Source organism: Nerophis ophidion, linkage group LG07 (assembly GCF_033978795.1).
Source record: "Nerophis ophidion isolate RoL-2023_Sa linkage group LG07, RoL_Noph_v1.0, whole genome shotgun sequence".
NCBI lineage: Eukaryota > Metazoa > Chordata > Actinopteri > Syngnathiformes > Syngnathidae > Nerophis > Nerophis ophidion.
In genome coordinates this window covers 33,880,799-33,903,448 of record NC_084617.1, presented here as the reverse complement: position 1 = coordinate 33,903,448, position 22,650 = coordinate 33,880,799, and the positions used below count along the sequence as shown (strand labels likewise).

The 22,650-nt window shown below is 39.7% G+C and overlaps 1 protein-coding gene across 4 annotated transcripts in view; it reads left to right on the top strand.

The window, feature by feature from the left end:
* The window catches only part of wdfy3 (WD repeat and FYVE domain containing 3), a 156,954-nt gene that overhangs the window by 15,138 nt on the left and 119,166 nt on the right, over positions 1 to 22,650 (top strand). For all 4 annotated transcript variants that reach the window (XM_061906059.1, XM_061906061.1, XM_061906060.1 and 1 more), the window contains exons 2-7: positions 16,114 to 16,309; positions 16,373 to 16,496; positions 20,112 to 20,221; positions 20,485 to 20,700; positions 20,782 to 20,974; positions 22,396 to 22,582. In XM_061906059.1, the coding sequence (XP_061762043.1) occupies positions 16,130 to 16,309; positions 16,373 to 16,496; positions 20,112 to 20,221; positions 20,485 to 20,700; positions 20,782 to 20,974; positions 22,396 to 22,582 (1,010 nt within the window). In that variant the 5' untranslated portion in view covers positions 16,114 to 16,129. The remainder of the gene's footprint in view (positions 1 to 16,113; positions 16,310 to 16,372; positions 16,497 to 20,111; positions 20,222 to 20,484; positions 20,701 to 20,781; positions 20,975 to 22,395; positions 22,583 to 22,650) is intronic.

The following is a 22,650-nucleotide window of genomic DNA, read 5'->3' as shown; positions in this document are numbered from 1 at the left end:
TTTTAATCAAAATATGACTATAGAAGTCAACATTTTGTATGTGCTGAAAGATTCATTTATATGATTGTTGTCTTTGGTAAAAGTTTAACTCCTTTAGGTTTTGCTCACATTTGATTAAGAATTGCAAGTTGGTTCTTTTGGAAACACAAACATTTGTCTAAGAAATACAAATAATATCAAGTTAATACTTAAATGGGAACTAATAACCGTTAAAATATATCCAGCAAACCTTTAACAAAGTGGTCACTACAAACATTTTTCGACTCTGCTCCCTTGGACCGGAATGTAAGCTGCATGATTTTCTCGTCGCTGTTTTGTAAAATCTTGCACTTTTCCTTCCTTTTTGATTAGCTCTCGAGGAACTCTGATGGAACGTTGATCCTTTTTGCAATTTAAATGACTCATACAGCAGAAAACAATTCTAGCATAGGGCATTTAATTAAGGTTAATTGTCGCCATTGAGAACAGAGCTGGCTTGACCACCACGCATGTTTAGTGGGCAGGACGTGATGTCAGTAAAATCCAAGCAATGAAGAGCTGAGTGTATTTCTTACTAAAAATAGACGCATGTCCAAACCCAGGAAACATTGTACGCAAGAAAAAATTCAGATGTATTCAAGTGTACACGCACAAATCCATGAACGTTTCTCTTTTACATCGTAACCAACATGGCTTTGATTCCAGTATTAATAAATGGGTTGTGCTTGTATAGCCCTTTTCTACCTCCAAGGTACTCAAAGCGCTTTGACACTACTTCCACATTTACCCATTCACACACACATTCACACACTGATGGAGAGAGCTGCCATGCAAGGCGCCAACCAGCACCCATCAGGAGCAAGGGTGAAGTGTCTTGCTCAGGACACAACGGACGTGATGAGGTTGGTACGAGGTGGGAATTGAACCAGGGACCCTCGGGTTGCGCACGGCCACTCTTCTGCTGCGCCACGCCGTGCCTTAATGTAATTTTTATAATTTACAAAGTCGCCTGCTCACAGCCAGATTAGTTTCATGTGAAAAATATACAATTATTTGGTTTGCATTTTGTTTTAATCTACACATGCCAGCATATCAAAAAGGATACGAAAGACTTTGACTCTCATCTGATTACTCAATTTATTATCAAGAATCACGCTTGTTAGATGCAGTTTATCTTTGTGGCAGCTAACCATGCAGATGTCAGCCTCCACTGGAAATCTTTCAGCTGCTGACCTACCCATTGGTCTTTTTAAAAGAGTTTATCAGGGCAAACAGCTGGATAAGAAACCGCATGGCAAGTTTACGAGCTGCTGGTGAATGCCATGGACCGCCCTTTTTGTCCCCCAAGCCGGACAATGTTTGCTAAAGCCCCTAAAAAACAAGGCAGAGGTGTCACCTCTGCTCCTGTTTGGACTGAATGACAAACAGCTTTTGCACCGTTTTGGCTACATTTCACTCTGCTAACGGCATGTTTCCTTTGCTGCTGGGTTGAAAAAAACGTGGTAGGGACCCGACAATAAACGCTATTAATGATGACTGCGGTAAAACTCCCCACTCTTTGAAATGAAAATAGGAGAAAAAGCGAGATTTATGACTGCAATTTGATAAACTCACATACTGACTGGCACCAGTTCACTAGCTTAAATGCTAACAACAAAAAAAGAGACATCAATGACTTTCTTTTTGAAGAAAGGACATCCCCTAATCTAAACATATACAAACGCATTACTGTGTGAGCAACTAAGATATTTCTTTGTGTACGTTGAACCAACAAGCTTTGAGTCATCCTTCTATACCAGATGGAGGTGTTTTACGGCAGTGGTCATGAAAAAGGGAGGTTTTTTGGGTTGGTGCACAAATTGTAAGTGTATCTTCACTAATAGTTAGTGTAGCTTGTGTTTTTATGTTAATTTAATCAAAAATAAATAAATAAAAAATTGAAAAAAAGAAAAATTTATAAAAAATTATTCCGCGGCCCGGTACCAATCGAGCTGCGGCCCGGTACCAGTGGTTGAGGACCACTGAATAGAGTAGGACGCCACAACGCTATGTAATATTAAAGTATTTTACTTGTTAGCACTTTTCATTGAAATAAATGTAAAAGTGCTACAGTAAATTCTAATATTTAACACAATAAACATTTATCCATTAAAACAGATCAAATATTAAGACAAACATGCAAAATAGTTCTTTTTTTAACACTGTGTCTATTTATTTTAGTTTATGAATAAGTATGAATAATATATAAGTACTTTTTGAGCACATTCAACAATATGACTTTAATAATGATAACCGTGATATGACATCACTGTAAAAGTCCACCTTGGTGAAGAAAAGTCCTGTAAGAAGTTTTTCTAATGCAGCTTATAGGAGCAATCAATTCTACCTTTAAATCACTTTAAAAATGCATTTAAAAACCGTCAACAATACTTCATTTACGTTGTGTAACCTGTATAATAACCAAACTAGCAACATTGTTATTGTAAGAACGGGTGCGAGAAACACGCTTGAGTTTTAAAACACAACACAATGTGATAAGACACCAATCAGTACTGAGTAATAAACATGAACAATCCAATTACAGTATCTGTAAAGTATCAGTTCATGTTTTGTTTGTACACATCTAGCCAGACAGCATATGTACTGTAGTGTATAGTGATGTATAATGATCAATATTTAAAGTTTGACTCACTCGATGGACAGTTATCTGTTTGGTCCAGCTGGCCTGGGATATTTTTCTGGTTTTATTTGAGTAATCACTCAATTCATGTCGAAATAGCTTGGCTTCAAATTCCACTTTCACCTCACTCTCTCGGCCTCCATCTGCTCTATCGTCTCACCCTTCCTATGTGCTCACTTCTAGAAGCAGCGGTTCATCCTCAGTTTATTCAGCTTTAAAAAGATAAGGTTGTGAAATCTCATTTGTCCAAAAATAGTCGTCTTTGTTGTCTGTTACCATGTCTGCCATGATTAGAACACACACGCCTTTGATACTGGAAGTAGGAATAATACACTTGTTGCCAGAAATCGAAAGTGTGTTGCTATTTGGAACGGAAATAAATGCGTAGAGGAAATTAGTTCCGGTCAATGATTAAAATGACCAAAATAAGGTTAATATTGTACATATTATTATGAAGGTGTCTGTTACTACCAGAGGTGGGTAGTAACGTGCTACATTTATTCCGTTACTTCTACTTGAGTAACTTTAGTGATAAATTGTACTTCTAAGAGTAGTTTTAATGCAACATACTTTTACTTTTACTTGAGTATATTTATAGAGAAGAAACACTACTTTTACTCCGCTCTATTTATCTACATTCAGCTCGCTACTCGCTACTGATTTTTATCAATCTGTAAATGCACGCTTAGTTTTTTTTATTTTTTTCAGACATACCTTCGAAGTAGGATCTATCCCATGCCTGCGTTTCATCAATCAAATGTAGTCACGGCTCCGTTTGGCTCCGTTTCACCAATCATATGCAGTCACTGGTGACGTTTGACTCCGTTTCACCAATCAAACAGAGCCAGGCGGTCACATGATTAACTGCACACTTTAAAAAAAATGTTTTTCATAAACCTTTATTTATAAATTTCAACATTTACAAACAGTTGAAAATAAACAGTATAAAAACCGTACAAAACAGTGCCAGGGGGTTGTAAATTCAAAGTAACTAAAATATAATGCAAAAAAAAATATATATAGAAAATAAACAAAGTGCAAAGCCATAGGCCCACTCAATCTCAGTAAATACCTTGAATTTGGAACACAGCATCATCGTTTTCACAGCTTTTTGGTTGTTAGAGGTAGAGTGTTTTAAAAACAGGTCGGGTATTGAGAAACTTACATTTATGAATAGCCAATAGTACAATGAGGTTGCAAAGGTAAAAAATACATTTAAAATTTTTTTTTCAATCTAGTGTGAAACCATATATATATTATTGTTTTAGTTGCTTAAGAGATATTCCTGGCTCTGAATTTGTTCATTTTTATTTTTATGTTTCTGTGCATTAATTGTTGCCGTCATCATGAAACTAACAGGTTACTCAACAGTTACTCAGTACTTGAGTAGTTTTTTCACAACATACTTTTTGCTTTTACTCTAGTAAATATTTGGGTGACTACTCTTTGCTTTTACCTGAGTAATACATCTCTAAAGTAACCGTACTCTTACTTGAGTACAATTTCTGGCTACTCTACCCACCTCTGGTTACTACGTTTTATTTTTATATATATATATATATATATATATATATATATATATATATATATATATATATATATATATATATATATATATATATTAGGGCTGGGCGATATATACGATATATCGCAGGTTTGTCTCTGTGCGATATAGAAAATGACTATATCGTAATATTGGATTATATGTTCTCACACCGTTGCTTTAAACTGCGTGCATTATATTACTTGCGTGTCTCACTCCTTCTCGTCTGTCCGTTTGTCACTCCTCCTCGTCTCTCATTCTGACAGATACGGAAAACAAGCCCGCCTTCTTACATACGTCACATACTCACGTGAGTCTAGCGTCATAGCTCTCGCCGATCAGAGAGAGAGAGATGGTGCGAAACTTATCATAATTGGAGGAAGAACAATAAATGCCCAACATAAAGAGCAGGGGTTCCATCATCTGGCGGTGGTTTGGCTCCAAGTGGGAAGATATTCAGCAGACAACAACATTAACCTGTGTGATGACTGTATTATGCTGATAGTATATATTTCTACCATGAATTGATTAACGTGGACCCCGACTTAAACAAGTTGAAAAACTTATTGGGGTGTTACCATTTAGTGGTCAATTGTACGGAATATGTACTGTACTGTGCAATCTACTAATAAAATTATCAATCAATCAATGCAAAGTATGCAGCAGAAGTCTTACTACAAAAAGGTAGCAACAATATTAATTTGTTCTTTCATTTAAAAAGTCACCCGTGAGAGAATGAAGAGTATTTAATGAATACAGTTTTGGTCAAATTACTTAGTTGTGATTTCCCTCTCTGCATGAAAGTTTAAAAGTTGCATAAAAGAATGCACTATGAAGAATGTTTGAATGTGGACACATAGAAACATCATACTGGTGTGATTATATGCATCAAGTGTTCATTTAAGGCCAAGGCAAAATACCGTAATGTATATCGCAATATGGCATAAAAATATTGCGATATTAATAAAAGCCAATATCGCCCAGCCCTAATATATATATATATATATATATATATATATATATATATATATATATATATATATATATATTTGCAATGTGTATATTGTACATGTAACATATTGTTATGAAGGTGTCTGTTACTACATTATATATATACTTGCAGTGTGTATATTGTACATATTACATATTGTTATGAAGGTGTCTGTTACTACATTATATATATGAACCCCCTTCCTTGTCCTCCGTCATGGTCCTGGTGGTCCAGCTCTATCCAAATGTAAATCTGGCTTTTTCTCATCGAGCCTCTTTCTTCTCTGTCGGCGGTCCCCGGCATCCAAATCCCGTCCCGTGGTTACGTCACGCTCTCTCTGGAGCGCTTTGAAGACTTTGGGCTTTTCCAGGACACGGGCTGCCTTCATCTCTTGCCGCTAACTCCCTGCGATGCTCATGGCACTTGACGTTTGCTTGCTAAGGACTCCACATTCCATGCATGCCTTCAGCCCAGACCAGGTCTTTCAAGTGGTCATTAGAAAAACAACATTCAACTTGTTAGCTCGCCAGTTAACCTGTCTTTTACAGAGGAACTTTTTACTCTGCAACTTTGTGAGGCCTTCTTCAGTCAGGGATGTGCTAGCACGGCTCTAGGCTGGACGCCCCCACCCAGATAGATCTATTTCTGGTGGGTGCTTGACAATGACTCACATGTGTGCCTGCTGACTTGTTCCATCACTTGTTGCCAAAGAGACAATTACGACAAAGTGATGGACCACGGCTTTCCACAGTGAGCAACAACACCCGGGCCGTCGGGTAATGAGCTTGCCATTTTTCACCACCAAGTTGAGATGTTTATTAAACAGACAAGAAGCAAGGAATTATGCAGAAACAGACTTAAATTTTACTCATGAGGATTGACGTTTTGGGCTGTACACTTAGTTACAGTTCCAACCTACACTCTTAAGGCACAGCCCACATGCTCCACTATTTATTCGGGAGGTCCCTGGTTACATCACTGAGGCTGCTTCTAAAGGAGGGGGGGTATTTTCAGCAGCCCCAGTTAGACACTGTGACAGGTCTCCAGCCGTCATCGTGTGGGTTGCAAGACCCATTGTAGCAGGGTTGACTCTGGTTTATTATTTCAATAACCAAGTTTTCTTGCCAGTCGGTCGCGCCAATTTCTAGCGCGCCCTCTCTTCTTGCTCGTCGCGGCGCGCCTTTCGGTGGCCGTGCCTTCCGCGGGGGCTCATCTCTGTCCTGGTCGCTCTCGTCGTCTTCGTCTGGTGTTTCCTCTCCTACTTCTGCCACGGTTGTTCTTCCTTCTCCCCTTTTATGCTGCAGCAGAAGATGCAGAGATTGTGAGCAGGTGTGTCGTTTACGCACCTGTCTCTGATGGCTGCAGTGTCGCTCCAAGCGTGCCCCGCCTCTCCGCTCCGCTGCATGCTCCGCCTCCTGGCCGCCATCTCGGGTAGGACCGCTGTCTGTCTTATCCTGCTGTCGGCTCGTTGGCTCCGTCTCTCCACAGACACAATATATGATTATTCAGAAATGGAAATGTGCTTACACTCGTGATATCGCGCTGTCTCTGCCTTGTCTGCGTCAAGGTACTCGATGTTCACCCTTGGCAGTCAGCAGGCCGGGTCTGGACACAAACACTGATACGATACGACTTGCAATCCAAGATTGCAAGTTGTCCCTTTGCACAGATAGAAATTTACAACTTCAGATCAATTGATAGTAACTATAGCAACGGCTATAAGAGTTGTGTGATAACTTATACATAATCATTCCAACATCTATTATCGTTAATTTCCGTGGATTTTACGTCACTTAAGTAACACTTCGGCATTCTGACCAAATTATTAGAGCATTAATACTGGAAATAAATACATTCACAAAACAATAACACACATTTTTCATTTGTTTATAAATAAATAAATAAATAAATGGGTTGTACTTGTATAGCGCTTTTCTACCTTCAAGGTACTCAAAGCGCTTTGACACTACTTCCACATTTACCCATTCACACACACATTCACACACTGATGGAGGGAGCTGCCATGCAAGGCGCCAACCAGCACCCATCAGGAGCAAGGGTGAAGTGTCTTGCTCAGGACACAACGGACGTGACGAGGTTGGTTCTAGGTGGGATTTGAACCAGTGACCCTCGGGTTGCGCACGGCCACTCTCCCACTGCGCCACGCCGTCCCTAACGCCGTCCCGTTTATGTATTGTAAATGGTAAATAAATATGAAACAATTGAGTCAACAGATGGAAGGTCCTCTTATTATACTCTCTAAGAGCACCAACAATACTCCATTTAAATGTGGTGACCTGATTATGAAGCAAATATGAATGACATTGTTATTATAAGCCCATACTCAGACGGACTATTTTAGTGACGCATTGATAGCAATGAGCTAATGCTAGCTTGCGCTGCTATTGTTGACACACAGCTACTTTCGCTTGGTGTCAAACTTGCTAAAGGTAAATTGTAGATTATAATTCATGCATCTCTCACCTGCAAGATGGCCAATAAGTTGAGCAATTTTTTTTGTGTGATTGATTCTTCATCTAAACGGAATTATGTGATGCCAGTCAGAGTGGAAATATCACAGCAAGTGTTTGTTTTATCATGGGTAGTTTGAATGTTTAGCAGCTAGCAATGCTGCTAATGCTATAGTGTCACGATAAAGCTACATCTGTTTAGCACTCGGCTTCTAAAACTTATTGTTCATCCTCTATGTGTTCAGGCTCAAAAATATAATGTTCTGGATCATGATTTGTCGTAAATTGATTGCTGTTGTCTCTCATGAAGTCTGCTTGATTAGCATTGATGTTGATGGGGAAGGGATCTTTGCTTCGTCCTCTACATCACACAACCACGTGACTGACTTCCTAATTATCTCTCAAAATGTCTCGGGAATCTCCGTGAGATTGATACTATTTTGATCATATCTATTTATTCCCAAACTTTGCAAGTCTTTAGGTGTGATACATCAGATATATTGATGACAACTTCAATATAGAGACAACTACTTTCTTCTTATTTTTATGGGCGTAGTCAGAATCCTCCTCTGCTAAAGTTTTACGAATCATTGCAGCGACCATCTAACTTTAACAGCCAATCTCCATTGGCTGTTGTGTGCCTCACCCATCCATCTTCTTCTTCCTGTCCTGACTCCTGACCAGTCCCTTTTTATTCTGGCCTGTGTTCAGTTCTGGCAGACCTCCCAGCCATGAGAGGAAGAAGCACCTCCCACTGAGTGCTATTTAAAGCCGATTGGCCAGCGTGGCTACTTTCAATATGATTTGTCTATTTAGGAGGGGGCGTGGCCTAGACGGGTCCAGACATAGGAAGGCCCCTGGACTCCTGTTCAGTCAATAAGAACCAGCAGAGACAAAAGTATTGGGACAGGTGAATGTGGGTCTGCTTCAACCGTTGCAGATACAACTGTTTTTTTTAGCAGGTGCTGTGCTGACTTCCTGTAGCGTGTCCTGGAAGGATCCTGTGGTCCGTGAGTCTGGATCCACGCCTGCTTACCAAGGAGGTGGAGAATGGACTCTTAAAACTTACAAACGTTGCTTGGAGTGATGAATGAAGAATCCGTATGAGTAGTTACGCTATGGATGGCTAACAGATTGAACAGCACTCCAGTTAAAAAAAAAATGTATTTCCAATAAATGGAAGGACACTACAGCACCTAGAGTGACCAAATTTGTCAAAAAGATGGCGCCATAGCATAAACAATAAAGTTTGTTAGCGTTTTTCTTTTTTTTTTAAATATATATATACATAACATTATTTTCATTATTGCCGTCATTGAGGAAAAATCCATAAATTAGCCGCTTCGTTTTATAAGCCGCAGGTTTCAAAGCGTAGGAAAAAAATAGCAGCTTATACTCCGAAATTTACGGGACTCTCACCATCAATAATTCTCCCCAAAAATGTTTTGATATCTGACCGGGCGTTTATTTGAGTTCTTGTGAGAATTCTTCTCTAATGCCGCTCCACGCAGTACTGGTATTCCAAAGTACGCCTCCTCTGCTTGCCTGTCACAACTCTCAATTATTGCCAGGAAATCCCGGTTTTGTCCTTCCTTTCTGGCATCTTCCAGCTCCCGTTTTGTTTGTTTTTGGCCATGGCAGCGATGACGCTGCTCGACAAGCCTCCGCCCGCAACACCCGCAGTGTGGTCTCATTAAAGGAGCGCCACCAGTTTCATGTTCCATCATTCAGTCAAATAATAACGCCACAAGGACGGACATGTAGTCAACAGAAAATGCAAACTTTGTGTGAATATCTTGACAAATATGAAATTATTATATTCGTAAAGGAGAGCAGTTACAATGTGTTAAATCCATAAAGTGATATCAGTGTGTCACATGCTAACATGGTGATATGGTGTTTTCCGATGAAAACACCATATCACGAGATGCCTGCAGCGTCCGGCATTGCAGTCCACTTCCTGTCTGTGTGAAAGGTTGCAGTTTTGAGGAAGACAAAACATCCCAGTAGTAGAAAAGTTGAACATCCTGTCGTAAGTGTTTCCTGCTGACTGACAGTCAACTCTGGATGCTCTTGGAACTCTTTAACACATTACAACGGGACTGTCTGGGACTGTAGTTTGTGGCAGCAGGAGGGGTCAAGTGCTGCCATTTTATACATACCGAGTATTCAAATCCCTCTCCATACCTGTACTTTTGGAATGAGCATTATATTATTGGAATATATTTTATTATTTATTATTTATATTTTTTTATTATTATTATAGGCCTACTGCAATGCAAGCGCCCATTTACATGCTGCAAGCAGCCCATATTATGAATGCTCATTCTTCACAGTTTATCAAACATACAGTTTTTCTATCTTTTGGCATGCTATCATCAAAGTGCTAACTTTTTTTTGCAAATGTTAAGCTTTTTTTGTCTAATTCCACAGCCATCCATTTTTCACTCATATAACTTGGTATTTGAAACATGCTAACTGTATGCATGCTTATGTTAGCATGCTAACATTGAAGTGCTGGCTTTAAGAGCTCATTTTGCTACCGTTTACCCTAGAGTCATATAACTTCATATGTGACACTTGTTAACTGTTATCATGCTAGCATACTAATATGAACATGCTACCTTTTTAGCTAACCTTACCTTTATTTTCTTCTCTTAGAAAGCCATACACCTTACAGTAATATAACTTGGTATGTGACACATCCTAACTAATAGCATGCTACTGTCAACTTGCTAGCATGCTTAAAATTAGCACGCTAACTTGTTGAGCTAGTTTTGCAACCATTTACCCCAGAGTCATATAACTTGGTACGTGACACTTGCAAACTGTTAACATGCCAAGATTAGCATGCTTACATTAAAGTGCTAACTTTTATTTGCTAAATGTACTGTTTTTCTTCTCTAATTCCCCAGCCATACACCCTAGAGTCATATAACTTGGTATGTGGCACCAAATAAATATTGTCATGCTCACATTAGCTTGCTAGCATGAATTTTCTAGTTATTATTATAATATTATTATAAGACCCTGTTATGCAACCCAGATGAACCAAAAACACTTCATGATGTTTCTTCTTATAAAAGGGAACTGCAACCCAACACATATGTATTTCCTTTTTTTCTGTATTCTAAATCCCAAAACAATTCTAGCAAGAGGTGGCTTACAATGTAGCTAATGGAAATAAACTATTCCACCTATATGGCTCTCAAAAAAGCGCCAACAAAACTGATTACATGTCATAACCTGAATATTGGTTAATAATAACCAAGTATTGGCGACATTGCTATTATAACAGCTCACGCGGAGGGACTACTTTTAGTAACACGGCGCTGTGATCATAGAGCGCTTACTAACTTATGCTGCTATATTGACATTTTGAGCTGCTGCATGGCCTCTGAGTCGGTGAGAGTGAATTGTAGATGATAAATCATGTATCTCACCTGGATAGTAGAAGGTTGTGGACATAAACTGACAAGTTGTTCAACTTTGACATCCAACTTCTACCTGGAGACATCATGAGTTGAATGACACAAAAACATGCTTTACCTGAGTTTGAGGATTATGTTGAATTTAGAAGCTAAACGGGGAACACAAGTCTTGTGTTGAAAGATATAAACATCCTAGTGAGAGAAGACAATGTACAGAATGTGATTGTTCTATTACTGTATGTTTGTTGTCCCATCAAGTCTGCCATGATTTGTAGTCTTGTTGTTGTTGAAGAAAAAGTAAACGTTGTGATGTGATTAATACTTAAAATGATGAGATTATGTCAATACGACATGTTATTATGAATGTCACTACATGATATATATACTTACAGTGTGTATATAAAATATGTAAAAATTACATGTTAGGATAGGATAGGATAGATCTTTATAGTCATTGCACAAGTACAACAAAACTTTGTTTTCAGCACAAACCTGTTCAAGATTAGAAAAACAAACCGTGTACAAGGTTACAGAACAAGAATGCTGATGGGTCGCCATAAGGCGCCCCGTAAAAGATGGGAAAAAGGTAAACGCTGGGGAAGGATGAGTAACAAAAATACAATCTAGACTGGGCTCCTAAGGGGGCCCAGTCTGGAGTGGAAAAAAACCTCCATAGCAAAGCACATATACATATTACAACATACATCTCGAGATATCTAGCAACAGAGGGAAGGTAGTTCAATGTCATGGTGGTAGGCCGCAGCTCTCAGGAGCTGACCATCCATTTATCACCCCTATTGTAATTGCGTTGAGGGCGTTGGGTTGGGGGGAATGGGGTGTGTATGTGTGGCGTATATTTTTTGTGAATGTGTGTGTGTGTAAGCCCGTAGTGTGTCTCTGTTTTGCGGCCTTGATGTATTGTTCGGTTGCTCGTCCAAAGTCAACAACAACAGGTGTGTGTCCATGAGAGATAAGAAGGGAGTTTATTGTGTCTTCACTGCACTGTCCTTCGGGAGAGTCTCGAAGCCAGGGAAACTATCCAAGTTAGAATTTTTGTATGCGGGTGAAAAAAAAAAATGCTTTGCACTCTAAATTGTCTATGACTGGTCAAAATTGCGGGGTAGACAGTCCGATGTGATATGTTAATATGAATGTTACTACATGACATATAATTAGTGTGTATATAAAATATATAAATATTACATGTTATTATGACTGTTACTACATTACATATATACTTACATCATGTATATATTACAATGTTATTATGAATGTTACTACATGACATATATACTTACATCATGTATATATTACAGTGTTATTATGAATGTTACTACATTACATATATACTTACATCATGTATATATTACAATGTTGTTATGAATGTTACTACATGACATATATACTTACATCATGTATATATTACAATGTTATTATGAATATTACTACATTACATATATACTTACATCATGTATATATTACAATGTTATTATGAATGTTACTACATGACATAATATACTTAAAGTTTGAATATAAAATATTTCAATATGACATGTTATTATGAATGTTGCTACATTACATATGTACTTAAGTGTGTATATAAAATATGTATATACTTATACCATGTCTATAACATGTGTAAATATGTCATGTTACTATGAATGTTACTACATGTCATATATACTTACAGTGTGTGTATAAACCATTGATGGATGTTATTAGAGTGCCTAATAGATGGAATAAAGCAACTCCCAATAGCTCCATTGTTAGCTGACTCTTGCTTACATTGATTTTGCTTCATAATGCACAAAAAAGGAAAAACATATGTGTTCTTGTCTTTGTGAATGATAAGTCAAAACAAAAAAAGTGCACTTTCCGTTTAAGAGGAAGTGGAACAACAGCCCTCCATTTTGACGAGTGAAAGACGGAAGCAATTTTTCCATCAGTCATGAAGTGAGAAAGTTACTGATTCGTGCTAAATGTTACCGTGGATGGCGCCTCCTAGCAACCAGTCTCTAACCTTAGCGGCTAGCACTTGTGGATGTTGCCATCAACGTGAGAGAGGGTGTCATATGTCTATAAGACATATACCGTATTTCCTTGAATAGCCGCCGGGGCGCTAATTAATTTAAAACCTCTTCTCACTCCTGCGCTCATTCAAGGCATGCGGTAAAAGTAAGCAGGCGCTAAGAGTTTTAAAACCTCTTCTCATCCCCTGCGCTTACCAATGGCATGCAATAAAAAATTGTGTGATAAAAAAAAAAAAATAATAAAAAATTCTTCAGCGGCCGCGGCCCGGTGGTTGGGGACCACTGCTCTACACCACCTTTACACCATGCTATCTGCGTGCGTGCCGGCCGGACGCATGCATTTCGCTGCTTCTCATACGAGATTGCAATGCATAATTGGTCAACAGCCATACCGTTTACATTGAAGGTTGTGATATAAACAGAGGTGGGTAGTAACGCGCTACATTTACTCCGTTACATCTACTTGAGTAACTTTTGGGATAAATTGTACTTCTTAGAGTAGTTTTTATGCAACATACTTTTACTTTTACTTGAGTATATTTATAAAGAAGAAACGCTACTTTTACTCCGCTCCATTTATCTACAATCAGCTCGTTACTCGCTACTTTTTTTTTTATCGATCTGTTAATGCACGCTTTGTTTGTTTTGATTTTGTCAGACACGCATTCAAAGTAGGAACTACGCATGCCTGCGTTTCACCAATCAAATGCAGTCAATGGTGACGTAGGACCAATCAAACAAAACCAGGCGGTCACATGACCGTCACACGTCGAATCCGACCTAAAAAGTTGAAAAAATTATTGGGGTGTTACCATTTAGTGGTCAATTGTGCAGATTATGTACTGTACTGTGCAATCTACTAATACAAGTTTCAATCAATCAATCAAAAGTGTAAAGGAAAAAAGACACTTTTTATTTCAACCGTACTTCCCGTCACAAGCCTAAAGACTGATCGCACAGTTCCTGTCTTCACAATAAAAGCGCCGCTCCATCGCGCCTGCGCTAACAAAATAAGAGTCTCCGAAAGCCAGCGCAAACAAGCGAGCAAGCTACGGAGTTTGCCGCCAATGTATTTCTTGTAAAGTGTATAAAAACAAATATAGAAGCTGGACAAATAAGATGCCAGAAACCAACAACTTTCATGTGGTATTAGACAGAAAAGAGGAACTTTTTTTCTCCTCCATTTGAAAATGTGGACATTATCAGCACTATACTGTCTGATTCCAATCAATGCAAGTCATCAGAATCAGGTAATACACCAACTTGTCTTCCTGAAAGTTAGGAATCTATATGTTAAACATGCATGTATATTCATTAAACACCTTTAACATTTCAACAAAAACGGCAAAATAAAAAACTATAATTTATATACTATATACTATATATATATATATATACATATATATATGATATGTGTTTGTATGTATATATGAGGTAGATCACCTCGACTTGGTCATTTATTAAGTAATTGATTAACGTTGAAAAACTTATTGGGGTGTTACCATTTAGTGGTCAATTGTAGGGAATATGCACTGTACTGTGTTATCTACTAATACACGTTTCAATCAATCAATCAATCAATCAATCAATCAATGCCTACTGAGCCTATGGTGCTGTTAAGTTATTGTGGCTCAATTTGCCTTAATTTATTTTTTTTAATGTATTGTTATAATGGCAACCTCGTCACGTCCGTTGTGTCCTGACAAAGACACTTCACCCTTGCTCCTGATGGGTGCTGGTTAGCGCCTTGCATGGCAGCTCCCTCCATCTGTGTGTGAATGTGTGTGGAAGTAGTGTCAAAGCGCTTTGAGTACCTTGAAGGTAGAAAAGCGCTATACAAGTACAACACACAAACACACAAATATATATTATTGTTTTAGTTGCTTAAGAGATATTCCTGGCTATGAATTTGCTCATTGCTATTTTATGTTTTTGTGCATTATCTGTTGCCGTAATTATTAAACGAACAGGTTACTCATCAGTTACTCAGTACTTGAGTAGTTTTTTCACAACATACTTTTTACTTTTACTCAAGTAAATATTTGGATGACTACTCCTTACTTTTACTTGAGTAATAAATCTCTAAAGTAACAGTACTCTTACTTGAGTACAATTTCTGGCTACTCTACCCACCTCTGGATATAAACAACTTTAACACTCTTACTAATATACGCCACACTCTGTGAACCCACACCAAACACATTTCTGGAGAACATCGGCTCTGTAACACATTATAAACGCAACATAAGAATGACCCAGAATGCCATGCATCCATGACTCTTGGCTATTTTATACACGCGTCCCCAACCCCGCCCACCTCAACCGACGCACGGAGAGTAGGGGGGGGATGGGGGTGGGGGGTGGTGCTAATGGCGTGTTCTCCCGAAATGTGTTTGTTATTCTTGTTTGGTGTGGGTTCACAGAGTGTGCTGCATATTAGTAAGAGTGTTAAAGTTGTTTATATCACAACCATCAGTGTGTTCTGTATGGCTGTAGAAAAAGACCCCTGGTTTACACATAGTAAAAGCAAAATAAAACTCCTCCGCCATTTTGAAAATGACATCACGAATTTGACCCGGCGGTAAAAGTAAGCATGCGCTAATAAATTTGGGGAGCGAGTTTGACCCGGCAGTAGTTCAAGGCAGGCGCATATTACATTCCCGGCGGCTATTCAAGGAAATACGGTACCTGGGTTTCATCTGCATGTCGCCATAGCAACAGCTCTGGGGCTCGCTTCTTCATCATCTGAGGTCAAGTTGGCCCTCGTTGAAAAAGTTCATCAACTGTAACAACAGGGTGAATTTTTGTACAGGACAGTCCCGTTATAAAGTATTAATGAACCAGTTTGCACGTGGCGGTCTGCTACTGTGGTGTGAAGTGGTTAACGTAGCCCCCTGTTTAATGGAAGTGTGTGTGTGTGTGTGTGTGTGTGTGTGTGTGTGTGTGTGTGCGTGTGTTTGCGTGTGTGTGCGTGCGTGCGTGTGTCAGGGCCAGCTTTGTGAAGATGAACATGATGAAGAGGATCATGGGGCGTCCGCGGCAGGAGGAGTGCAGCCCGCAGGACAACGCCCTGGGTCTGATGCACCTGCGCCGCCTCTTCTCGGAGCTGTGCCACCCTCCTCGTCACATGACCCAGAAGGAGCAGGAGGAGAAGCTCTACATGATGCTGCCCGTCTTCAACCGGGTCCGCCATCTTATTTGCAAGTTCAACCTCCTGTCGGCGCTTACACTTCCTGCTCCTCCGCAGGTGTTTGGCAACACGGCGCCCGGCAGCATGACGGACAAGTTCTCCGACCTGCTCCAGTTCACCACCCAGGTGTCGCGGCTCATGGTGACCGAGATCAGGCGCAGAGCTTCCAACAAGTCCACGGGTGAGTCCGCGCTCAAAAAACACCCGATACAACACGCAATGCATGTTGTTAGTATGTCACACATGTTAGCAGAGGACATGTTGTTAGCATGTGACAAATGTTGTTAGCCTGTCATATCTGTTAGTGCAGTGTTTCTCAAATGGGGGTACGCGTACCCCTGGGGATACTTGAAAGTATGCCAAAGGGTACGTGAGATTTTTTTTAAATATTCTAAAAATAGCAACAATTCCTTTATAAATATATTTATTGAAAAATGGCAACAATTCAAAAATCCTTTATAAATAAATTTATTGAATAATACGTCAACAAAATATAAATCCATCCATCCATCGATTTTCTACCGCTTATACCCTTTGGGGTCGCGGTGCCTATGTCAGGTAAAATATGAATGTAAGTTCATAAACTGTGAAAAGAAATACAACAATGCAATATTCAGTGTTGACAGCTAGACATGTGGACATGTTCTATAAATATTCATGTTAAAGATTTCTTTTTTTGTGAAGAAATGTTTAGAATGAAGTTGATGAATCCAGATGGATCTCTATTACAATCCCCAAAGAGGGCACTTTAAGTTGATGATTCCTTCTATGTGTAGAAATCTTTATTTATAATTGAATCATTTTTTTTTTTTCCAACAAGTTTTTAGTTATTTTTACATCTTTTTTTCCAAATAGTTCAAGAAAGACCACTACAAATGAGCAATATTTTACACTGTTATACAATTTAATAAATCAGAAACTGATGACATAGTGCTGTATTTTACTTATGTATCTCATTTTTTCACCAAAAATGCTTTGCTCTGATTAGGGGGTACTTGAATTAAAAAAATGTTCACTGGGGGTACATCACTGAAAAAATGTTGAGAACCACTGTGTTAGTGTGTCACACATGTTAGCATTTGACACGTATTGTTAGCATGTCACACATGTTAGCATATGACACGTTAGTATGTGATGCGTGTTGTTAGCATGTCATACCTGTTAGCATGTGTCAAATGTTGTTAGCCTGTCATATCTGTTAGTGTGTCACACATGTTAGCATTTGACGCGTGTTGTTAGCATGTAACACATGTTAGCATGTGACAAATGTTGTTAGCCTGTCATATCTGTTAGTGTGTCACACATGTTAGCATTTGACACGTGTTGTTAGCATGTCACACATGTTAGCATATGACACGTTAGTATGTGAGACGTATTGTTAGCATGTCATACATGTTAGCAGGTGATATGTGTTGTTAGCATCTCACACATGTTAGCACGTCATACATGTTAGCATATGGCATGTTGTTAGTATGTCACACGTTTTTATCATGTCACACGTTTTTTTTAGCATTTAGTGCAAATTGTTAGCATGTCACAAATGTTAGCATATGAAAAGTTAGCATGCCACATATTTTGTTCGCATGTCATGCATGTTAGCATGTGACACGTGTTAGCATGTCACCTGTGTTGTTAGCATGTCACACATATTAGCATGTGACACATGTTAGTGTGTCGCGTGTTGTTAGCATGGGACACATTTTGTTAGCATTTGGGGCATGTTGTTTGCATGTCACACGTGTTACATTGTCACATGTGTTGTTAGCATGTAACCTGTGTTAGCACATCACATATTTTATTAGCATGTGGCACATGTAACACGTGTTAGCATTTTACACGTTTTTAGCATGTGATAGGGTAGGTGTTGTTAGCATTTCACACATTTTGGCATGTCACACATGTTGTTAGCATGTCACGCATGTTTTTAGCATGTCACGCATGTTGTTAGCATGTCAAATGTGTTGTGAGCACGTGACACGTGTTAGCATGGTACGTTCATGAGTTTAGTATGACACAGACCTCATGTTTTAAGATTTTAGTGTTATGCACCTGATTTGAGTGTGAAGCTTTGATGTAAATGTTTTTAGCATAATGTAAATGTTTTTAGCATGTTGTAAATCTTTTACCATGACATGGATGTTTTGTTAGCATATTGCAAGACTTTTTAGCATAACACAGATGCTTTTTTAACATATTGCAGGAGTTTTTAACATGACACAAATGTTTTCTTGGCATATTGCAGGTGCTTTTAGCATGACACAGATATTTTGTTAGCGTCTAACAGGTTTTTTTTTTTTTTTTAGCATAACACGGATGTTTTGTTAGCATATCACAGCCGTTTTTAGCATGACACAGATGTTTTGTTAGCATATCGCAGGTGTTTTTAGCATAACACAGATGTTTTGTTAGCATATCACAGGCGTTTTTAGCATGACACAGATGTTTTGTTGGCATATTGCAGATGTCTAAGCATGAGACAGATATTTTGTTAGCATATCACGGGTGTTTGTTTTAGCATATCGCAGATGTTTTGTTAGCATGAAGCCGGTTTTTAGCATGACACAGATGTTTTGTTAGCATATTGCTGGAGTTTTTAGCATGACACAGGTGTTTTGTTTGCATGATGCAGGTTTTTAACATGACACAGATGTTTTCTTATCATATTGCTGGAGTTTTTAGCACAAATCAGATGTTTTCTTGGCATATTGCAGATGTTTAAGCATGACACAGATGTTTTGTTAGCACATTGCAGGTGTTTTCAGCATGACATAGGTGTTTTGTTAGCATATAACAGGAGTTTTAGCATGACACATGTTTTGTTGGCATATTGCAGGTGTTTTAGCATAACAAACATGTTTTGTTAGCATATTGCAGGAGTTTTTAGCATGACACAGTTGTTTTGTTAGCATATTGCAGGAGTTTTTAGCATGACACATGTTTTGTTGGCATATTGCAGATGTTTTTAGCATGACACAGGTGTTTTGTTGGCATATTGCAGGTGTTTTTAGCATGACACAGATATTTTGTTGGCAAATTGCAGGTGTTTTTAGCATGACGCAGGTGTTTTGTTGGCATATTGCAGGTGTTTTTAGCATGACACATATGATTTGTTGGCATATTGCAGATGTTTTTAGCATGACACAGGTGTTTTGTTGGCATATTGCAGGTGTTTTTAGCATGACACAGGTGTTTTGTTGGCATATTGCAGGTGTTTTTAGCATGACACATATGATTTGTTGGCATATTGCAGATGTTTTTAGCATGACACAGGTGTTTTGTTGGCATATTGCAGGTGTTTTTAGCATGACACAGATATTTTGTTGGCATATTGCAGGTGTTTTTAGCATGACACAGATGTTTTGTTGGCATATTGCAGGTGTTTTTAGCATGACACAGGTGTTTTGTTGGCATATTGCAGGTGTTTTTAGCATGACACAGATGTTTTGTTGGCATATTGCAGGTGTTTTTAGCATGACACAGATGTTTTGTTGGCATATTGCAGTTGTTTTTAGCATGACACAGATGTTTTGTTGGCATATTGCAGGTGTTTTTAGCACGACACATGTGTTTTGTTAGCATATAACAGGTGATTTTTTTAGCATGACCCAAATTTTTTTGTTAGCACAATGCAAAGGTTTTTACCAGGACACAGGTGTCATTTTAGTGTGATGCAGGTGTTTTTGACACATCACAGGCGTCCTTGCTTTTAGTGTTGGAGCAGTTGGCGTGATACAGATGTTACCTGTCATAAAGGAGGCGTGTCCAAACACTTTTTTCCCCTCTTGTGCTGGTTCAGAGGCGGCCAGCCGAGCCATAGTCCAGTTCCTGGAGGTGAACCAGAGCGAGGAGGCCAGTCGCGGCTGGATGCTCCTCACCACCATCAACCTGTTGGCTTGTTCAGGGCAGGTGCGTCTTACCTCTCAGCAAACACCTGACCAAAACTACAATATGCTTTTTAAATTATTTTTTAATTGTAATACATTTGCCAAAAATGTTTTTAAGAAATTTGTCATGATGGGGTATTGTGTGTAGAAGTTTGAATACAAACATTCCTTTTTGGAATAAAGTTGTGTGAGAAGAAAATGTGGAAGAAGTCCTTTCCTGTTGATATGGTATCGGTATCAAAAGGCTGTGATATCGCAGGTGAAGAAGTATTGCACCTTTTTCAGAAAACGGTGGACTGCATGACGACCATGTCGGTGCCGTCCACGCTGGTCAAATGTCTCTATCTCTTCTTCGACCTCCCCCACATGGCTGAGGCCCCCGCCCCGCCCCCGCCTCCTCCACCGCCGCCACCCCAGGAGAAGACGGCGGGCCCGGGCCACGCCCCCACAGAGCTACCTTTGGCCGACCGCCGAGCGCTGCTCCAGAAGGTCTTTGTGCAGGTGAGAGAAGGTGGCGGCGAAATAGAGGATCTTTGTTTCTTTGTAAGGCTTGGCACAAGTTGACCTTAGACCTGGCCCCAGATCCTGGTCAAGCTGTGCGCCTTTGTGTCGCCGGCCGAGGAGCTGGCCCAGAAGGACGACCTCCACCTGCTGTTCAGCGCCATCACCTCCTGGTGCCCCCCCCACAACCTGCCCTGGAGGCGCAGCGCCGGCGAGGTCCTCACCACCATCTCCCGACACGGCCTCAGCGTCAACGTGGTCAAATACATCCACGGTACTTTCACACACTTTCATTCATGTCATCCTCTAGTTCAGTGGTCCCCAACCACCGGGCCGTGGCCCGATTGGTACCGGGCCGCAGAAGAATTTTTTATAAAATACTCTTACAATTAGTGCAAAAACCACAAAAACCTCCCTTTTTCATGACAAAAACGTCCCTTTTTTATGACAAAGAAGAAAAAAAGAAAAAAAATATATATATAAAATGCCTTTGCCGCATAAATGTTGAACATATTCCCGCTTGAAGCCAAACCACCGCCAGACGATGGATCCCGTGCTGTTTTTCTTGGGAATTAATTCTTCCTCCATTTGTTACTAGATTGACACCTTCTCTCTCTCGTATTACCACCCGCACTGCTCCCCTCTCCTCCCAGGGGGTGAAGAAGGGGATGGGTCAAATGCAAAGGACACATTTCACCAGACCTTGTGTGTGTGAGACAATCATTGTTACTTTAACTTTAACCACTCCATTTGCATAAAAGCTAATGTTACCATGTTGCTACCTCTCTGCTCCGCGGGAGCGTGTGACGTTGCACAAGTGACATTATATGACATTAGTAAGAAGGTGCGCTTGTTTTAAGTCTCTGTGAGAAGGAGAGACAAGAAAGAGTGGGAAACGCATGTAGTGTAATGTCTATAGCTAAAAGCATCTGCGTGAGAATGTATACTTGAATATCACGATAGAGTCATTTTTTTATATTGCACAGAGTAAACCTGCGATATATCGAGTATATCGAAATATCGCCCAGCCCTAACTTCACACGTTTTTAGCATGTCACAAATTTTGTTGGCATGTGACAGGTGTTGTTTGCATATCACAAAAGTTTTAAACATGTGACACGTTAGCATGTCACACATATTGTAAGCATGTGACATGTGTTGTAAGCATGTGGCATGTGTTGTTAGCATGTCGCATGTGTTGTTAGCATGTCACATGTGTTGTTAGCATGTCACACATGTTGTTAGCATGTGACACGTGTTGTTAGCATGTCACATGTGTTGTTAGAATTTAACTTGTGTTAGATCAAAAGCTGGTACTGAACAACATCAAAAGCTGGTACTGCACAACATCAAAAGCCGACTGCAGAAGCTGAAAGGTTTGCGCCACAGGGGGGAGGAACAATATATGAGCGAGTCATCTGCATAAAACACATTATCACAGTGATGATTTCCATAGATGGAAGAGGAGAGCTGGCTGGACACATTGGGTTCTATCAGACAGGTCTTTATAAAAACTTTTTACAGCCTGCTAAGATCAATCAAGCTCCAGACTTTCTAGGGATCATGTCAGCTCCTGGTAGTTTCTGCGAGATCAAACTTAGACTTTGACTTCTTGACTAGAAAAATAAAGTGATTTTGTCGCTGCCATGTTGGTCACGTCCTGCAGTTCTTCCACCTCCTGTTTCTTGTCCTTAGAGAAAAAATGCCTGGCCACATGCGTGCAGAACATGCAGCAGTCGGACGACCTTTCACCTCTGGAGATCGTGGAGATGTTCGCCGGCCTCTCCTGCTTCCTCAAAGACTCCAGCGACGTGTCCCAGACGCTGCTGGATGACTTCCGCATGTGCCAAGGCTACAACTTCCTGTGCAATCTCATGCTGAGGTACGTAGGGCTGGGGACATGCGCGCACACGCCATGGACACGCTAAGACCTGGGACCTCCCTGTGGAC